The 22,131-nt window shown below is 32.9% G+C and overlaps 1 protein-coding gene across 1 annotated transcript in view; it reads left to right on the forward strand.

Moving 5' to 3' along the window:
- Positions 1-22,131, forward strand: part of CTNND2 (catenin delta 2) — a 1,154,077-nt gene that overhangs the window by 664,123 nt on the left and 467,823 nt on the right. The window contains 3 exon segments of the mRNA XM_074279123.1: positions 913-968; positions 970-1,086; positions 16,751-17,318. Coding sequence (XP_074135224.1) covers positions 913-968; positions 970-1,086; positions 16,751-17,318 — 741 coding nt within the window.

Consider the following 22,131-nt stretch of genomic DNA (forward strand, 5'->3'; position numbering starts at 1 on the left):
TATTTCCCTTGCATGACTATCATCTTTCTACTAAGGTTGTGAGCTTTTTAAGAATGGAGATTGCATTTTATCTAAACTTTTCATCTCCTCTCCAGACTCTAGCACTGTACTTTATACACAGTAGATACTTAATGAATGCAATAATTTAAAATGGTATTGTTCAGCAAGCCTTTTATTCAAGTATTCTTTAAGTATATACTATTTTAGCTAGACTTGATAAAATGACTAGGCAAGTATAGTGATTCTTATCTCTTCATCATCACAATAATTTGGGCAGTCCTTGTGTTGAACACTATTTCCTCTCTGATTTCATAATGTGTTTTGGTAAGATGAAAAAGATAAGCTGACAAACTAGTCACTAGATTCAAGAAATTTAAGTGGGTTTTTATCCACTTTAAAAAGCTCTTGATATTTTCAAAGTTGTCATGTCTACGGACACTGAAGTGTTACATTACTCTTAATGTAGAAATTATCACTGATTGGTATTCTTAAGAACTGAGATTAGATGATTGTTTTACCTCTCTGCTTATGGAATTAAATAGATATAATGAAGGATATTAAAGTTTGCATGCACAAAGTGTAGGATCTACTTTCAAATGAACAAAACTATGTTTATGATAATGTAAGAAATGGCAAAATGATTTTTTCAATTAACTTGACTATTAAAAGTTTCTCTATGTTGGTCAATATTTGGAACAAATATTTATTTTTCTTAACTTTTAAAACCTAAGGATATAACTTAAGTCCTAAGATTTTAATCAACTGTACGGTTTTGATTTTAGTTCTCAGACTCAAAGAATACTTCATGGGTCAGAATTTTGTGCATGTGATAATTCCAGGCTACTCTTTGTAAATAATACATGTCATTGGTGCTTCACCCTCACTGACTGCTCCAAATTACTTTCAATTCAGGGCCCAGCCTTCTCTCCCAGAGTGCACTTCAGCTCAATTCCAAACCTGAAGGGTCCTTTCCAGTACTCAGCCAGCTACCATAGCAACCAGACCCTTGCCCTGGGTGAAACAACACCTTCCCAACTCCCAGCTCGAGAAGACAGTCAAGCCAGAGCTGCTATCCAGAGCTTCAGCAGTTATGTGTCAAAGGAAATGTTGCATACTCAAATCTCTGTCTCTGTTTCTCTCTGTCTCTCTGTCTCTCTCTCTGTCTCTCTGTCTCTCTCTCTCTCTGTCTCTCTCTGTCTCTCTCTGTCTCTCTCTGTCTCTCTCTGTCTCTCTCTCTCTCTCTCTTTCTCTCTCTCTCTCTCTCTCTCTTTCTCTCTCTCTCTCTCTCTCACACACACACACACACACACACACAAACTATAAATTTGTGTGAGAGGTGGGGAATTTTTAAAAATGTTTATAAAAATATATCCTTATCTATAACTAATTTTTTTTCTTATTGGAGGAAAAGAAAGGAGTCAGCATTTATATTGTACCTACTATGTGCCTCACACTGTTTTAAGTGTTTTGCAAATGTTATGATATTTGATATTAAATAATTTAAATTAGTAAAGATACTTCTGAATATTGTATATTATGAAGGTCTGTAATAAAATATTATTAAAAATGAAATTGAATTAGAGTAACAAATTCTAAATTATGATTATCTATGTTAACCTATCAGTTTAGAATATGATTGTATTATACATTAGTTTTATTTATTCATGTTTATATGTTATATACTCACATATAAATACAAACATATAAAGAACATTTACAATATACAAATGTATAAAACCATCTTATTGGTAATAGGAATGTTTAATTTTTTTATATTTCTGGATTTTCCACTTCAATTTCTTATGTAGAGTAGTTTTTCCCTTAAACTTTAAATGATGAATTGTTTGACTCGTAGTTTAACTCTATTTTCCTCTTAGTCCCAGTGTTTTTATTTCATGATTTTATATAATAGGGTGCTTTTTAGGGATACATATATCACTTTATAGCAGAACTATATGTATATAGATAGAAATAGATAATTGCATATTGAATATATATTTACAAACATATGAATGTGAATATATGTATGTGTGTTGTTGTTGTTGTTGTTGTTGTTGTTGTTGTTGTTGTTGTTGAGTTGTTTCAGTAATGTCTGATTCTTTGTGATCTTATTTGGGATTTTCTTGGCAACGATACTGGAGTGGTTTGCCATCTTCTTCTCCAGCTCGTTTTACAGATAAAGAAACTAAGGCAAACAGAATTAAGTGACTTGTCCAGGGTCACACAACTTTTAATTGTCTGAGACCAGATTTGGCCTGGGGAGGATTAGTTTTCCTTATGTCAGGCCAGGCACTTTATCCACTGTTCCATCTAGCTACTGTGTGTATGTGTGGTGTGTGTGTGTGTGTGTGTGTGTGTGTGTGTGTGTACATGCATATACATTCATTGTGAAGCCCTACATTGAATCCATCCAGGAAAAAGAATCTGAAAGTAAAAGAAACATTCTTTTCCAAAGTCCAGCTTTATACATACATACATACATACATACATATATATATATATATATATATATGTAAAACATATATATGAATGAATTTATTTTGTTACATTTATATGATAAGCTGTTGCAAACAGAAATTTGTAAATTAAATAATTGAAGAATCAGAAGACTTTTTGCTAAAAGAAAAATTAAACTTTGTTCAAGCTGAATTTTTACTATCAGGCATTGCTTTATGATGAGTGTAAAGTGTGCTCTGGTTAAAATACATTTTGGAGCATTAAACAAATGGTCAGCAATGAAATCATCTTGGAGTTAAATTATTCAAATAAAATGGTTATTATTAAAATTAGTTGGTACTATGATTCATTAGCTACAAATGTGGATTTTTTTTAAATTCATTAGTTATGTAAAGATGTTACTAATGTAGCTTTAATTCAGATTTCTGCATTCCACTTTCCCATGCTAATACTACAGCATTTTAAAAACCTACAAAAACTTAGTCATCTTTTTTGAAAATTTACCAGGATATTTGAACAGAGTCCAGTATGTGAAAGAATACTGAATTTGCCAAAGAAGATCAGCAACTGAGGAAAATCTCTGCTACTTACTAAGTAACTAAGTAAACTACGTAACTATGAGCAAGCAAGTGGCAAGATTTTTGGTTCATGTTTGCCTCATATAAGAAAGCAACTGAAACATAAATTCTTTGTAGCACCTCTCAACTCTAAATTCTATAATTCGTTTTCATTTAATATCACCCTGTCTTCTATCTGATTTATTTTTCTTCAAAAACTTGTAGTGTTTTTTATTACAATACATTTTCACATCCTTTTTTCCTCTTTGTATTGATTGAAAGTGTAATCATAAAATTTTATGTACTTAGTAAGTAGGCTTTTTTCCCCTTGAGTTTTAAATTATTCTTCTTCTAAATTCAGTTGCAAATAGAATTTAATTTACATTGTGTATTTTAGCAATCTGAGTATTTTCACTTGTGGTATCCCATGTCTGGAATTCTCTCCCTCTTCAAACTATGCTTCTGGTTTACTTTCCTGGTTTACTTCAAGCTGAACTTAAAGGCCCAACTTCACCAAAGAAGCCTTTCCCAATTTCCTTTAATAGTCACGATTTCATTCTATTGATTATATCTATGTGTATAAATAAATATATATATATATATATATGTATATATATATATATACATATATATATATATATACATATATGTATAGACATATATATGTATAGACATCTGGAGACAGAAGAAAAAATATGAAACATTAAATTAAAATTAATTAAAATAAATATTAAATACATACTTATGTGCATGTCTATATAATTGTGTGTAAGTGTACAAGTGTATGTATATATACATATATGTGTATGTATTTATATTCATTATCTGTGACTAACCTAATAATAAGTATCTCTTCATTAAAAAAAAAGGAAGCACTTAAAAAATAAAATTGTTTTCCAAATCTGTCTTCAAAAACCTTTCCAACTTGGTAGAAACAGTCATCTATGCCCCTTCCCTCGCATAATCTTCAATAACTCAGGGAGACATTAATTTCAAGGTGTGTTTGTTTATTTGTTTTTAAGTGAGGGGGAAGAAAAGTTGGAAGGGATAAGAAAAACTGGATTTCTATAAATTTAATCAAAGTCCATAAAGGTAGTTAGATAGATTCTGATGCTACCATGAGATATTGGTCCAAGGCTTTGCTGGAGAGTTATAGGGATTTTTCAAGAATAAATATGATAAAGTAGAATGTTAAATAATTTATCCTTATGTTTTCTATCATGTCTTTGTATAATATTTGCTAATCAGTAGCCTGTAATATGACAAAAATAGTTATTTTCTTTTTTTTGAATATCTTTTAATTAAAAGACAGAAACTTTAGTTGTCATTTGAAGAATCTGAGATCATTAGTTAGAATTTTTTTCTTAAGGACATCCTTGAAAAATGCTCCAGACCATCTAAAATAGTCCATTATTTCTTTCTGAATTTCCCTGGAAATATCCTTTTATAGATTTATTTTTAATGTGAGGGGTGATTTCATAGTTCTAGAGAGCTTCCTCTGAAAAACTTTCTCTACCAAATTTATCTTGGTAGAGTATCTGCTCTGTACAATAAAAATGGTAAAGACCCCACCACCAGCCTTGAAACCCTCTCCTCCCAAGCACACAAAGTCATTTCACTTACCCAGAGTTATCCAATCCATGTGTGCCAGAGACAGGACTTAAAACCAGGTCTACTGGACTTTGAAACCAGTTGTCTAGTGATTGTGTCATGCTGCTTTTCTCCACTCACAGTTTTTTGTTGATTTTGTTTTGTATTTGTCATTTTGTTTTTAAAAGAAGCAAATGAACAGTTAGACAGCTTAATTTTTCTAGTGTTCTGGGCCACCTGAGTCTAATAAGGACCTAGGACTGCAATCATATTTTTATGCTTAAATTCAAAGGGTACCTAATTCCACAAACATTTTTATAACTGCAGAATACGTGGAAGATCCTCTAGTAGGCAATTACAATAGGAAAAATACAAATAAAAACTGCCCCTGACCTAAAAGAGTAAATTTATTGTGTAGGAATAAGACTTGAATTTTTATAAGCATCCTAAGACATGCATATAATCAAATAAGTAAAAATTGGACTGACAACTATTTTTAAAATGTTTATATTCACTTACATAGAACCATTGTCCTTATAACATCAAAGGAACCAATGAAGTGATTTTTTTTTCTTTTTTAATGTTCAGCTTACTGATCATATCAATCAGACTAGGTATATGGGTAATGTGGAAATGGTCAGTAGAAAAATGAAAAAACAAGTTCATTTTTAACTCATTGTTTTGTCAGCCTACAGATTCAGCCATTATACAAAATCATTGCACCATTACAACACTCAATGCATATCTTCCCTGTAATAATGAGATATTTTTTCAGATATCAATGATATGAATGAAACATTCATAGTTTTATTAATAATAATGAGAATATTTGAAGATGTAACCATTTCAGAAGAAAGTTTAGCTATATTAATAATGTTTCAGAAAAATGCATATTCATCTTGAGTAAGTTTATTGACAGAAAGCAAAATGAAGTCTTTCATAAGATTGTATCCCCCCTTCCCCCCCAGGCTGGGGTTAAGTGACTTGCCCAGGGTCACACAGCTAGGAAGTGTTAAGTGTCTGAGATCAGATTTGAACTCGGGTCTTCCCGAAATCAGGGCTGGTGCTCTATCCACTGTACCACCTAGCCTCCCCATAAGATTGTATTATAAAGGCCAAGTTAGTATTAGTGATAAGTTGAATTAAATTAAATAGAAATTCAAGATGATATTCTAAATATTCACTTTAATTTAATTATTTTATTTGTGATTATTTTTGTCAATTTTCTTGATACCTATTGTTTGTACAGTACTCTAATTTTTACTTATATTCTTCTTCCTTAATGTCTTCCCTTGTAGCAAAGAAGAGAAAAACAGTTAAGCAAGACTAATTAATACATTGACTATGTCTCATAGCATATGTTACATTTCATACCCATAGTGTCCCACCTCTCTTTCAAAGCATAGTGGATATCATGCTAGATGTGGAGTTAAGAAGATAAGTTGAATCTGAATAAATCACAACTTCCTTGAACCTCAATTTTTAAATTTATAAAATGGCAATAATAATAGCATTTCCCTGATAAGGTAATTTGTTGTGAGAATCAAATGAGAAAATTTATGATACTTTTCAAACTTTAAAAAATAGAAATATATAAAGTATGTTATATACTTTATATATAGAATTCTATATATTATACATATAATAAAAAATAAAGTATAGAAGTAATGAAATGTATTTATGTATAATATATGATGCTATATATATAAATTATCTAAAATAATACTAGCAATGATAATAATAATATAACAGTATATTGTGTAGTTTATTGGTTAGAAAGCCAATTTCAGAAGAGGAAAGAAGGAAATAAGCATTTATATAACAGACTTCTATGTTCCTGGTAACATGTTAAGCTCTTCAAGGAAAGTGCTATTATTATTCCCATTTTACACTTGAGAAAATAGAGGCAAACAAAATTAGATGCCTTACTGGCCTCATATAGGTAGTAAGTATTTGAAACTAAATTTGAACTTAGTTCATCTTGACTTTAGACACAAGAGTTCTATCTATTATGCCACCACTTGCCAACCTAGACTCATGTGCCTCATCCTGTCTTTCAACTCCATGCTTTTGAATAGGTGTTATTCCCCATGATTGGAATGCATTCTTTCTCTTTCTTGATTTTGTAGAATTCTGATCTTCCTTCAAAGTTCAACATCCCCACACATACACACACCCTCTCGCTTTTTAAAAAATTTACTTCATACACACACACACACACATTTGTTGTTGCTTATCTGTGCTTCTTTTGCTCGCTGCACTAAAATGTAAGCAAGCATTTTAAAGGCAGAGACTATTTTGAATTTTGTTTTTTCATCCCTAGTACAAGTCTCAAAATATGGTGAGTGCTTAATAAATGCCAGTCATTTGAATGAGTAAATGAGTGAATTTAATCATGCCTTGGCTGTTGTGATTCAAATATAATTTCCTTTAGCTAGGAACCAAATGTCTACATTAGGCATCTTGCACTTTTAAAGTAACCAACTAAATATACAGATATTTTGAAACAGCATACCAGTGCACAAAATATAAAGTGATATATACTCATGAATAGATTTTTAATCTCTAGAATTAAACCAATATAAAAGCCCATTCTTGCATAAAGTATCATCTCTAAGGGATGGGAAATATAACCTTATATAACTTGCATATAATAACCATAATCTTTAAGGACCAGTTTCAGTTCCATGCTGCAATGAAGCACCTGAGTAGGACTTAGTGGGGAGGAAACAATTTGAAGCATCCTGACCAAAGTTACAGAACTTTGGGAAAGGATATTTTTCAATCATATTAATGCATAAGTACTGTTCCAAGACCTCATTTTGGCATGAAGGGAACCCTGGATTTTTGTTGAGATTGCTTTAAGATGAGGCAGGTTTAGCATAACTTTGAAAAATTCTGCCATAGTACAAAGGCTAACCAATAGTTTCTGTTCCTCTCTTCTATGGACTAGTCTACCTCTCATCAGAAGTTCATCACCAGGTAATTCTCAAAGTAATGAATTATTTTGGTTACATTAGTGCTTGAAATCACACAATAAGAATTCAGACGATGGGAAGCCCAATGTAAATGTCAACTAATGCTCCTGGTATTAGTATTAGTATTAATATTCTTATAAACCTCAGAATAGCTGGTACCTATGGAGGTAGAGGAAGAGCTGAGAGAGGTGAAATCAAAATTTTGAAGTCTTGGAGTTAAAATTTGGCTACTAAAGAATAAAGGGCCCGAGATATCTATCAAGGATGCCTTCACAGAAACAAAATTATGGATTCTTGGAATGGAAAAGAATAAAAGATGATATGAAGTTCCTATGAACAACTTCAATAAAAATAACATTGGAAGAAATAGCTTTTGCAGAAGCCAAACTGGCATTTACTTCTGATGGAGTAGCATGACTTTCTAGGCATGCCTTCACCCATTTATTTAGTTTTGGCCTCTGGAAGGAAGGGAAAGAGGAAGGGAGGGAGGGAAGGAAGAAGAGAGAAAGGAGGAAAGGAGATAGAAAGGGAAGGACAGGAGAAGGAAGGGAGGAAAGAAAGAATGGAAGAAAGAAACTTTTACTTCAAATATAATTATAAATATACCATCTGCTACCTTCTGCCAGTGGCCAATGTGCTACTGTTTTTGAATGCTAATTGTTATTTCACTGTCATGCAGAGCAGCACCTGTTAGGTCGATCAGACAATATGAAAGGATGTCTAAATTAATAGAGAATTGATTGTATTTCCCCCTATGGCTATATATGGGAAGGGTGTGGAATAATTTTTCAAGATTTTCTGATGAGGAAAATCAGGCAGACAAATGGTTCAACATCATTATAATTTATTTTTTGTGGGAATATTTTGAGTAATAATGATGAAAAATAGAACTAGATAATTTGTATTTGCTATTTTTTGCATGTTTTAGAACAAAGGTTTTCTCTACAATGCAAGTGCCCAAACAAGAATTCCCTATTAATACAATTTCTAAAGTGATGCTTTCAAAGACAGAAATTTTCTATATACATAACTATACAAAAGGTAATTCTTTATTAATGGAATTTAATATTTCCTATTTACTTTAAAATATTTATTTTGATAGACTTATGGGGAAATTGGCAATTTCTTATTCATAAAAGATTTTAGGTGCTTTTTGTCACAAATCTTTATTTTTTCTCTTTCTCATTTTATACTAATTACACTATTTGAAAACACTTCTTTTTTTGTTCTAACAATTAAAAAAAAGTAATTCCTTTCAATTGTGGATATTTGCTTTGAAAGAAAATATCTTTGTCTGTTAAAGTTATGCCTAATTAGACTTACTGAAACACTTGTTTTAGTTAGCAAATGGTTACATATATAGTTGCAGCCTCCTTTATTTTTGTTAAATTTACATCCTCCTCTTCTTTTTCCTTTTTAGACTAGCCTAATACATTCTGCCAACCAGGGTTGAAAGTGTCCTCTTTCCAAAAAAAAAATGCCCTCAGAAAGGATAAATGTAGTAATGACTCATATTCAATTTGAAATACTATGATCAAGCAATCCTATTGCTTTCCTAACATTTAACCCTTCTCCGAAGGAAGTGATTTTTTAAAAATGAGAGAGGAGCATGAAGACACTTGTAATACCTTGTTAAAGGCTGTGATTATACATAAGACAGCTATGCTATTCATATATTAATGCAAGAATACTTAAGACAAAGCTTTGTCCTCCTTTACATATTTGCCTGTGACTCAGCTGGTTGCAGCCATTTGTCCTATTTTTGACAGTTATCTTGTGTTTTCTTTCACCCTTATGCCAATGTCTATTAAACATAGTTGATAAAAAATAAATATGTGACATAATCAAAATTATAACAATATAACAAAATTATAAATATATGACATTAATTACCCAAATTTCTCTGCCCAGTAGAAGTGGGAAGATTTTTCAAGAGAAATGTACAAAGGGAAATCATACTAATTCCTTATTAATAGATTCCATTATATATAGAAAGAATAGAGTTTTTAATCTGGGCCTGACTGTTTGATTTTTACAATTATTTTGATAGTAGCATTTTAATATAATTTGATTCAATTGTTATCCTATCTATTTTATTTATTTAAAAACATTTTCTGAAAAGGCAGTTTATAGATACACCAGACTGTTAAAGAGGTGCATGACATATATATATATATATATATATATATATATATATATATATATATATATATATATATATATGTATGTATGTAATACCTGAGATAGAGGAACATGAATGATTATCTCAATTCAAAATTATATTAAAGAAGAAATTAAAGTCTTGGGAGTTAAAGTCACTTGTGAAGTCATAAAGGTTCTGAGCTGCATAACCAAGAGTAAAACTGAGATTCCTAAATTCAGTTTGTATTTTATACTGTAATTATTGTACAATAAGTAAACTTGCCAAATTGGCTTCAGTTACAGGAGAACAAGATGGAGAAAAAGTAGTTTAAGTTGGGGGAAGTGAATTAAGGACAGATTGTGTTGCTCATTAGTCTTTATTCTAGAGAAAGCACAAAGTTTTCCATTTCTGACATTTCTAGACTCTCTGTCCAGCATCCTAGGAATCAGGTGCCTCCCCAGGCAATTCCAAGAAAGTTGGCAAGTCTTAAAGGATTTCACGAAAGACCGATTATAAATCTTTAATCCCCTGAATTTTTTAAAGTTTATTTTACTTAGTGACACTGTTTATGATTTGAAGCCAAAATTCTTTACAGATTACAACATTGTCAAACCTCTTGTTATATGGATGAAGGCAATCATCTCTATCACCAATTCTCTTAGGGATTATATTGCAATAAAACTTTAAGATTAATTTAATTTATTTTTTAAATTTTATATTTATATTGTTTTTATATCCCACACATTTTCCAAAAAATCTTGCCTTTACCCCCTCCTGGGGATTTATCCTTTTGGGAAGTTTGGGAAGAAAGTCCACAAAACAAATCAATATATCATCCAGCTTAAACATTACATAGTGTTCCATATCTATAGCTGTCCACTTCAACAAAGAACTGTAGAATCATAAATCTAGAACTAGAAAAAGGAGATTTGAGAACATCAAATCTAGCACTCATTTTATAGATGAAGTAACCAACTGTCAAATTTAACTGACTTGCCCAAGTTCTGAGGAAGGGATAGAGAAGAATTAATTATAAGACAATTAAAAAATTGGGAGGATGATATGTTCATAAAGACCATTAAATGTCAAACAGGGAACCTATATATCATTTTGGAGATAATATAGAGTTAACATTGTTCTTTATTGAGTGGAGGCTAGACATAGCATGACAAAATTAGACTTAGAGTTTAGAAAACACCATTTTTGCCCACAGAATACATGATGGAATGGGGAGAGACCTGAAACCAGGAGACCAGTGAATCAATAAGCATTTATTAAGTTTATTATATACTAGGCACTGTGTCAAGTGCTGAGAATACCAAAAAAAAAAAAAAAAACCAAAAAACTAAAAGATAGTATCTGCTCTTGAGGAAGAAGCTAGATAGCTCAGTTAATAGGGTGCTAAACCCAGAATCAGGAAGACCTGAGTTGACATCATATACATCATATGCCTCATCTTGGGCAAGCCCCAACCTCTGTTTGTCTTAATCCCACTGGGGAAGAAAATAGCAAACTACTCAGCATCTTTGCCAAGGAAATCCCATGACCAATATTGGCATGATATAATCCACAGGGTCACAAAGAGTCAGAAATAACTAAATAACAATAACAACAACCTGATTTTAAGGAGCTCACCATCTAATTGAAGAGAAAATAGGAAAACAAATATGCTTTCTATAGCAAAGCCAAATTATATTCAAGATATATTTATGAAAAAAATGCTTAGCTGGAAGACACTAGAATTAACAGACTTCTTGTAGAAAAGAGGTATTTAGCAGGTGAAAATGATATTCCAGACCAGGGGACATACTGAGAAAATGCTTAAGTCTTTGAGTTGAGTTAAGAAATTTAATGTCTTCTTTATGGAAGAACAAGGAGGTCTATGCCATTGGATTAAAAACACTTGAAAGAGTAAAAGATTTAAGATTGGGAGAAGAGAGTAGTGTGGCAGGTTATGAAAGACTTTTAACATCAAACAGAGGATTGTGTATTTGATCCAGGAGGTTATAGAGAACCTCTAGAGTTTATTAAAAATGAGAGGTTTTTTTTTTTGGCAAACTGTCACTTTTAAGAAAATCTCTGGCTATTGAATAGAAGATGTACCAAACTGGGGAGAAATTTAATGGCAAGGAGACCAACCAACAGGTTATTATAATAGTCTAGCAATAATGAGTCTTCACTGATAGAAATATTAACATGTAGGAGAAACCATTTTCCAGAGATGTTATAAAATTGAAATTGATAGATTTGTCATCAGTTTGAATATGGGGGATGAGAAATAGCGAGCAGTGAAGGGTAACAACAAGGTTGCAAACCTGGGGACTGGGAGGAAGATATTTTCCTCTGCATGAATAGAGAAGGAGATGATTAGTAAGGAGAAAAGTTTAAAGGAAAGGATGAGTTTAGATTTGGATATGTTGAGTTGAAATTGCCTGCTGAGCACCCAGTTGAGAAAAGTATGCTAGACTGGATTTCTCCCCAGAAGTTAGTGCACAATAGATGGATCTGAATCATCAGCATAAAGATGATAAGTAAATCCGTGGAAGCTGACAGACAGATAAGATGAAAACCAGGAGAGAAGAGTATCTTGAAAACTCAGACAGAGGTGATCACTAGTTTTAAATGTTGCAGAATTTAAATTCCAGGAAGATGGAGACTGTTATTATTTTTTTTTGTCTTTGTATTCCAAAAGGTTATCACAAAGAAAAAAAAAATAAATCATACATGCCTTTCAATTAAATTTAATTGAACTGACTCTCTAAAATCCCTTCAATCCTAATTACTACAATCCCAAGGAAATTCAAGAAGGGTTTGGCCCATTTAGCAAGAGCTTGAAGCGCAGATAGAGTGGAGGCAGCTACAGCCTCTCTCTCCTTTGGGTTCTTTAACTATAAAATAATGAGTGTGACCTAGGTTCCTTTCAACTTTAGTTCTGTGATCCTAAAAAGTTTCGAAAGCTGGGAATGCAGCTTGCAACCAGACTATAAATTTGCTATTTGAAGCCTTCATATTCAATAGACAAATCAAAAATCAAGGGAAATTTTTAGAGTAATCTGAAGTAACTGTGATTCTGTCCAAAGTCCCTTACACACAGAATATTAGTCTAATCAAGGTAAGATAGATGGACTAAGATGTCAGGGAAATAGAATTTGTAGCACTTGATAATTTGATAAAAGTGAATGATAAGAATGATTCAAAGATAACACCCAAGTTTTAAACCAAGTAGAATGGATAAATTCAAATATCTAATAATTGTTTAAAAAACAAACAAGAAAAATAGTCATTATAGCCCCAAAGTGTTTGAAGGCAAAAGTAAGGATCTGCTAACCTTTCTCATGGAATTGCTATGAGGAAAACACAAATGTTAAAAGTGTTGCATACAAAAGTATGTTGTTTGGAGTGTAGCGTTTATTATAAGTGGTCCAAGGCCCTTTTAAAAAATCTCTATCTCTTTCTCTGTGTGCTCCTTGTCTCTTCTATGTGTGCCTCTTGTCTCTCTCTGTCTTTCCCTATTTCTCTCTCATAAAAGAGTAATATGAATGGGTGGAACAAGTAGGTAGGGAGGAAAAACATGGTCCCTATTCATTTGTAATATAGTAAAGAAAGAGAAAGAGAGAGAGAGAGAGAGAGAGAGAGAGAGAGAGAGAGAGAGAGAGAGAGAGAGAGAGTATTGAGAGGTAAAACTTGAATTCAGATTTTGTTTCTACTGCTTACATGGTTTTCAAAAGGCATTTAACTCCTGTCTTCACCTTCCTCACAGTGTTAAGTGAAAGTTTGGACACAAATGATCCTTTCTTCTAAAATCTGAAAACCTATCAATGGGGTGATGACAAGTATTTAGCTTTATCAGAACCTAGTATTCTTTCCCCTTGTACATCTTCTCTACCCATTACCCACTATTACATAAATTATTGAATGAATAATATGAAATTTTTTTCTTTTTTAAGACCAAAATATAGGTGATTTATTTCTCAATAATTTGTATAATAGGACTGACTGTAAATGAAAACGAATTATAAAATATTGAGCTTTACCATCTTTACCATTCCTTTACTGTGGAAACATAATTGTCCAAAATGTGGTTTAAAAATGTCATAGTGCAGTAAAGTTAAAAACTTACTCTTTTCTATTATAAATCATATATATATGTAATATGTGTGTTATATATTCATAAAAGATATGACAGATAGATAGATAGATAGATAGATAGACAGATAGATAGATAGATAGATAGATAGATAGATAGATAGATGCATGTGTGGAATCTGCAGTAGAGAGAATATTACAGGTTACCAAATAGCATGCTTCACATTGTAATGTAATGCATCAAATTTTAGACTGAGTATCAGAATACTTTTTAAAGCAGTGCAAGAATAGGTTTTGAAAATCTCTTTGCTTCACTGAAATTTCACCTGCCTTTCCCCATGGAAATTCCTCCTTTACCTGCCTTGCAACAATTCCCTTTCCCACCTTCATTAGATTTCTGTCATCAGATGCACACAAGTTAATCCCTGTAATGGAAATGGTGAGAAGACTCTCTTAGGGACATGTTTGATGTTCATCAGAACCAGGGAAGCTGACAATTCTAGATGTTTCACTGTTGTATGGATGGGAGGGACCGATACCAATGTAAATAGAAATATGCAGAAAAAGTCATTTATGTTCTGCTCCTGGTGCGACTCTTAGTTTCCATTTAAAATTTTAGAAACAGTAGTTTATGAAAGCTGCAAATAGATGTCTTAAGAAGGTGTGCCTTCATACATGCTCTTAGGGATCAGAGATTTATGACCGGACTTCAGAAGTCATCTAATCTAACCTCCTTATAGAATAGAAAACTAAAGTCCGGAAAAAGGGATTTACTCAAGTTCATACAACTAACTTAAAAGTGAGCCCGGGTCTTTTGATCCCCAGCGACATACTATTTCCAATGTATCTAACCTAGAAAATTGAGTAGAGGAGTAGGAGAAAGATCTGGCTCCGGGGAATTCCCCAAAATAATTTTGTGTCGAAAATAGGGCATCTCCCTTAGGTTGAAGGTGGGTGCCCTGAAGCTGAAATCCACTTGAACCAAAAATAGTACTATAAATACCCAAACTAGATGTCAAGGAAGGAGATTAAGAGATATGTCTTTTGCCTGATGAGTGTGTCTTCAAATAATTCTTTTATAGGAATGATTTTTTTTTGATTATTTGTTTTTTGAGTAGGAAGGATCAGAGATCCCAGTATTTAAGAGCATACTTTAAACAAAATACTCAGTTAGCTGTCTCATACTCCAAAGTATTACAATTAAAATTATTAGTTTAACAACCACTGATCATCTTTTAAACCAAGACACTTGATAAAAATTGGGATGATAAAAAAATTCTATAAGAATGCATATTTTATTATTTATCCTTCCAAAAAGGATCATTAGCATAATTGAAATTTCATAGGAAACATTTGCTGAGAATTCATTCTGTGCATCTGTGTGGGTGTCTCCTTTTCTCCCTCTCTACCTATTCCAATACTTCACAATTTCCCCTACTACTCAGTGTGTCTTTCTCTGAGTCTTTCTTTTTGTTTCTCTATGTGTTGCTGTGTCTCTGTATTTTTCTCTTTGTGTGTCTCTGTCTTTGTCTCTCTCTCTACCCCAACATCTTATCTTTCCTTTCTGGGCACTCCTTTTATCTATATGTCTGTTGTTCATCTTCACAATTTCCTGCATCCTTTACTCACTCTTCCATTCCAACTCAAGTTCTCTTTCTTTCTCCCTAAACAATCCCTTCTCCACCTTATCCTTTCCTTAAGAAAAACTTTGTTTCTTCATGGAAAGCTAGAAGATCTGAGAGCTCCAGCACAGAAGAAGTTGACAATGCACTGTTTTCATTCGAATGCAAATGTGACCCTGGACTAGATTCAAGGAAAGTGCTTCCTCTTCCAATCCTTCTCTCCAGCTCCACCCCAGCCCTTGTATTCTTTTGTGCTGGTGTAAATAAATAAGAGGCAACTGGCTTTCAATCTGAAGACACAGCTGCAGGGGGCTCTTAAAGAGAGCTAGTGAGAGGGAGAGAAAGATCCTCTCATGCAGAAGCTCAAAAAGATGGGGAGCTGAGTTTTCAAATGTAGGGAAGTCTGAGGGTTTTTTTTTTTTTGGTCATTTTTCATATCACAATTGCTCTGATTCCTGCTGCATCATATATATGTATATATATATATATGTATGTGTGTATATATATGCATGTATACATATACATGCATATATATATATATATACATGCATATATATACACACATATATATTTAGAAGGCAGAATAGAATGTCTTTATTTTGACTTTATCTTTAGAAGTTATTTTTAGCTTACTTGTCCAAAGGGAAGAATCCTCGATGAGTAAAGCAGCCGATCAGACTCTGAGAAGTATGGTTACTCTTGGGGTGCTCTTCAGATAAGTATACAACTTGGTTGGTTTAGAGGGCAGAAAACTTGCAAAGGAAGATGCCCAAAGATTTAATGCCTGAGTTTCTTGTAAAGACTAATGAATAAGAGACTTTAAAAGTGTTTGATAGTTTGTGGAAATCTATAGATCATGACTAATGTAAATGTTTTCACTTCAAGGTGAGAACATATCTCAATTGTGTAATCAAAAATTTATATATATATGTATACATACACATATGTGTATATATATATACATATAAATATATATTTTGTCAAGCCATTTTTTTTCTTCTGAGGCATGCATTTGTATACTACTGTCTCTTAGTAAATTAAAAGTTGCTTGCCTTTTAATGCAATACACATTTTATTTGCTTCAAAACTACAGGATACAATAGAAAAACTACTTTAAATGCAGTTTTCAGCCTTAATAGCTTAAACTTGCACTAAAACTTTTGGGACATCCTATGTTTTGGTCATTAGTTTTCCTGCCTTGGTGAAAATGATTTTTCTGCGTCAAAGAGGTTAAACTATAGAGAAGCATTTTTTGCTTTACGCCTTCCTCAAGTTGTGTTTTCTTTCCCTCCCTCCCCCCCTCTCTCTTCTTGACTACAGGGCACAACTAGCCGAGCAGCCCATTTAGCTGGATCTGAACCCTCTCAATCACATGCTGCCTCTCAGTCAAGAGAGTCCTTTGTGCCGAGCCATGGGAGCGCGTTCCATTTGCCTGACTCCCAGCATTCTTCAGCCCTTTATTATTCCAGCTCCACTCTGCCAGCACAGAGAGTGAGCTCTCCCTTGTCCATGCAGCAGGTAGGCTCTCCCACAAAGCTCCAGCGGGTGGGGTCAGCCTCAGAGAGCACTGGATACAGCACCACACAGCGGGTCTCCTCTCCTAAGCAGTCTCCAAGCCGGCTAGCCAAGTCATATAGCACCAGCTCACCCATCAATATTGTTGTGTCTTCAGCTGGACTTTCTCCTTCCCCAATACGTGTGACCTCTCCACCAACCATCCAGTCTAATATTTCATCCTCTCCTATTCATCAGCTAAGCTCAACCATTGGCACTTATGCTACCCTATCTCCTACAAAACGTCTAGTCCACACGTCAGACCAGTACAACAAGCATTCACAGGAACTGTATGCCACTGCTACCCTTCAGAGACCTGGCAGTCTGGCAGGTAAATCAATTTAACTTCTAATCTTCATGCTTTACTATTGTTTTCTCAAAGACGTGTTTGGTCTAGAATGTTGTTCACCTATGTACATTGTGAATTCCTATGACCAGTGGCAGGAAGCCGCTGCACTTCAACAGTTTCAGCTTGTGGGTAAGACCTCATCAGGGCTCAGCCAGTGTGTGTATCAAATAAAAATTGTGAAAAGCACCCCAAGGAGAGAGCATTGTTGGCTCCTTGAAAGCAATGTCATTCCTAGGCTTTTGAATTGAAATTTTATTTTGTTTCAGTTGTAAATGAAAAGAATGACAGGGATTTTAGAAAAATCTGGTAAAGATTCATGAAATTGATTTTTGGTGTCCAAAAAGTAAATCTCATATTAAAACGTCCTTTGTTACTCATATATCATTTTAAATTAGTCCAAGCTACTCAGAAAATCAAAGTACTATCAAAGTACTATCATCTGACATGGAATTTAAATATATTTTAAGCTAAAGACAAAAAGTAACCTGTAAGAAGTTATCGCAGATTTTTAATGTACTGAGAAGTTAAAAACTTTGCTCTAAATCCATAAATTCCATATTAAAGGATGAAATGTGATTGGTGCTGATCTCTGCTGAACTGGATGTTGATGGTCCTCTATAGTCCTTACAGCTTATTAGACACTGACCTGGCATTGGTGATTCATTTTTGCCAGCACTTTTTGATCTGTTTAGACAATATAATGTTGTTGAAAGACACTTGACAACCCAGCCAGTTTAAATGATATTTTTTCTTCTTATAACATCATTCTACAATTGCATCACTATAGAAACATGCTGTGCTCATAAGTTTTCTTTTTTGATATAAATAGATGAATGTTAAGATAAATAAAGGGAGAAGGATCTGTTGCATAAATGAGACAGGTGTCCAAGAATCTTTTTTTTTCTTCATCACATAACAGTTTTCAATATTCCTTACCTTATCATAAATAATATTGCAAGCCTGAGATTTCAGTGTCCAAAGACTAAAATCAGTTCATTGAAATGAAAATGCTTGACCATGTTTCGTTATTTTTCCAAATGAGAAATGATTAAGAATGTTTTTTCACAGTACAAATCATAAAATTTTGGACCTGAGTAGCTTGCTCTTAAGGAAGTAATCTAGTTTGGTAACTTTCTTTTATAGATAAGTAAATTTAGAACTAGAGAAATTAAGGGAATTTTCAAGGTCACATTGAAAAGGCAGAACTAGAAGCCAAATCCCTTGATTTTCATTCCCTAGTTCTTTCCACTTTACCATACTGGAGCTGAACTAAGGGAAGCCAATAGGAGATGTAGGTATTCCTAAACACTTTCTGTGTATATAGGTGGTTATTTATAGAGCTAATATTCAAATTGAACCTTATTTTTTCTCTTTTTTAATTTTGAGAAATTTCTTGATAGGTTTTTCTACACAACCACTTTTCAATAGTTTTCTACCCTCTATGAAATAAATTCCCTTTAAAAAAAAAACCTAATACAAAAATATCCTGGTTGTTAACAGAAAGAAGAGATATATTTTGACAGGTAGTAATGATATTGACTATCTTATTTTATTAGTTTCATTGCCAACATGGATTCAGTATGCTTTATGGAAGTTATTATATTTTTAATTGCTTTCTTCATTCAGCACTATTTCTTATGTCTGCCTATGTCAGAGTTTTTCATATACATCAGTACTTCTGACTCAGCAATCTTTTATTACATTCATATATCAGAAAAAAAATAATTCCAATCTCATTTGTAGTTTTTTAAAGTGTCTTTCTTCGCCAAAGTTGGTACTTTGTCAAACTGCTGTGTCAGTGATTTAATTTTCCAGTGATTTTTTAAAGTCTATGATATTTTCAAAAGAAGTCTTTCAGTTATTTTTGTCACATTGGATCCTGGCAAAGAAAACAAGTCAGAAATGGAATGGAGGTAGGACAAATAGTTTCATTAGACATAAAAGGAAACTGGCAGGTACCATATGTCAAATAAATAAGAGGTTAGTGCAGAAAAGTCTTCTAGGTGCCCTTCACTGGTAATTAATTAAAGTTCATACAAACAAAGGGTTAAGTCCAGTAAATTGTTTGAAGTAAATATTGTGAATTTAGGAGGCAGAGAACAAGAAAAATGAGGGGAAGCAGAGTGGGATTGAGGAGAAGGAACATAAAGTGAGATTTTGGATAACAACCAATCCAGGAATAATCAGGAATCTAGGTTAAAGACTTCAGGACTTCTGCATTGTATATTAGCAACAAGAAAGGTGCTTAATGATGTTCCAGAAGGAAAAAAATATACACACACCTGCTTTTTGAAACACATACATTCTATATTGTTCTCACTCAGAGACATAAACTAGTCTTCAAAAAAATCACAGATCAGCAAGTATTGTTGATATATTATATATATAAATATTGATATATAATATATATATATATATAATAACAAGTATTAAGTAATTGCTGTGAGTCAGCCATTTTGCAGATGACACAAAAGCAAGAGAGTTTTTTTGCCTTCATTGAGCTCATAACTATTAAGCAGATACAACACTTGTTGGGGCCAGGTATCTTGGAAAGGGATCTTAATTCTAGACAGATTTAGGAATGATTAGTGGAATCTTAGAGTAATTTTCCAGTTGCAGTAATAATATTAATTTGATTATTTTTTCCTCTGAATGTGTGGGAGGACTTGGCATTCGGGGAGGATATAATTTATGTTAGCAGAACAAATCATAAAATGTCTGTGCTAGTTTCCTGAGATGACATAAAACATGGTTGAGAGGTCTATGATTGGTAAGAAATAGAGGCTGAGATAGAAGTAGGTAGAAAAAGGTAGAAGTAGAAATGGATCCACCCTGAAATTAGAACCAAAGGTGAGGAGACTATTCCTATATGTATATTTAAGAGTGGAAGTGGGGAAGGGTTATATTTTCCATTGTGAAACAATTTATTGTTGGTAAATTGTTGGTATCCCTGGGAGTTTATATAGCTTACTCAGGGTTCCATCTTCAGTATGTGACAGACAGATTTGTACTTTCCTCACCAAAGTGCACTAATGCACTTTCCTTACAAAAATCTGTGAAATAGATAATGGAAACACTATTACCCCCATTATACAGATGAAAAATCTGAGACTCAGAGAATGAGTTACCCAAAAGAAGCATGATTAGAGAAATGATTAACACCTTACTTTTTCCACTATTCCATTTTGAGGATATTACTTCTTACTCCCTTTAATCAGTGTAGCCAATCCTGAACCTTCTAGAATGAAATAATTCAGTATAACTACTAAAGTAAAAAAAGTAAAGGTCAGATAAACCAAGCCATTTCTGATATTTCCCTTCTTATAATAGTTTTTAATAAGTATAGAGAATGTGTTCTACAACATGTTCGCAAACTGCACACTTAATGATGTCATAAGGGAAGTTATCTGCATTCATCCATTTTTCATTTGACCACTGCTAGCCTCAGTAAAAACTAGAATTGTAGTTTTTGTTTCCAAAGGCTTACACACTTTCTCTTATCCCAGAATTCCCCTAATTTCTTCTATTAAATTGCCATTTTTACCAATGAGTAAAAAAAATTGAATTTGACCATGGGTGATTTTTTAAAAATTAAAAATACCCTTAATTCAAACTCTACAGTGGTTATTTTATAAAATTGCATGATTTTTTTTATAATTTGCATTTAAACATCATTTTTTCAGCCCAGTGCTTTTTGAACAAAAAATTATCTCATTATCTCTGCATGCTATCTTTGTTATATCAGAAGTTATATCCTCATTTTAGATATGAGCAAATTGCTCCATGGAGAAAGTATGTAAATTTTTCAAGCTCATAATACAAGTTTATTATAGATCTGGAAATAATCTAGTCTTCAGATGATTCCTGCACTTGAAATCACTGTTGTTTCTCCAGATTATTTATTAAAATGTCTTTTCACAATTGGTGCATAATACATGTTTCTGAGGTTTTTTGTTCTTGTTTGCTTTTTGCAAGGCAGTTGGGATTGTGACTTGTTCAGTCACATAGCTGTTAAGTGTCAAGTATCTGATGCCAGATTTGGACTCAGGTCCTCCCTGACTCCAGGGCCAGTGCTCTATGCCCTACGTCATCCAACTGTCCCTTAATATATGTTTTTGAATTGAAATTTAATACTATAAAAAATTTCTGTATTTGCTGACTTCACTGAGTTTTCTACTTACCCGATGGTTAATACAAAACAATCCCTTGAGAACAAGTACATTGCTTGAAATAGTGGTGTAGAGCTGTCAAATATGTGTCCCGTAGGCAACACTCCCAAATGCAGTGGAAGCAGAATAAAATATAATTGGGAAATACTATTTAACAAAATATAAATTAAAATTTAATAGAATATAGATAATGCTAATTCACAGTACTCTAAATCAATATGTGGTTCATAGGGACCCTATGTATGGTTTAGTAGCTTCCTCTTTCTAATTTTGATGTCACTTGTTAAGGGTTTCTTCCTGTTATAAATCCTTGTATGGTAAAAATCCATTTACCTACCTATTTCTGGAAATCATAAATTTATTAATAGAACTTGAATACAGAGATATTCTTAAATTATTACCCTACAAAAATCAAGTTTATACAGAAAATCCCAAAATGCATTTTTTTTCAGAGACCTTTCCAGACATTTCAATAGATCTCAGAATCTAGATTACCTAGGAAAATATTAGCTAGAAAGTAGTTTTAGATAATTTAAATTATTTTATTAAGCTGAGTTTCTTTTAGGATTTTAGGACAATTTGTTAATTGTGGGAATTGAATGGACCTCAATGACTCTACCTTGTTA

Source organism: Sminthopsis crassicaudata, chromosome 1, assembly GCF_048593235.1.
Source record: "Sminthopsis crassicaudata isolate SCR6 chromosome 1, ASM4859323v1, whole genome shotgun sequence".
Classification (NCBI taxonomy): domain Eukaryota; kingdom Metazoa; phylum Chordata; class Mammalia; order Dasyuromorphia; family Dasyuridae; genus Sminthopsis; species Sminthopsis crassicaudata.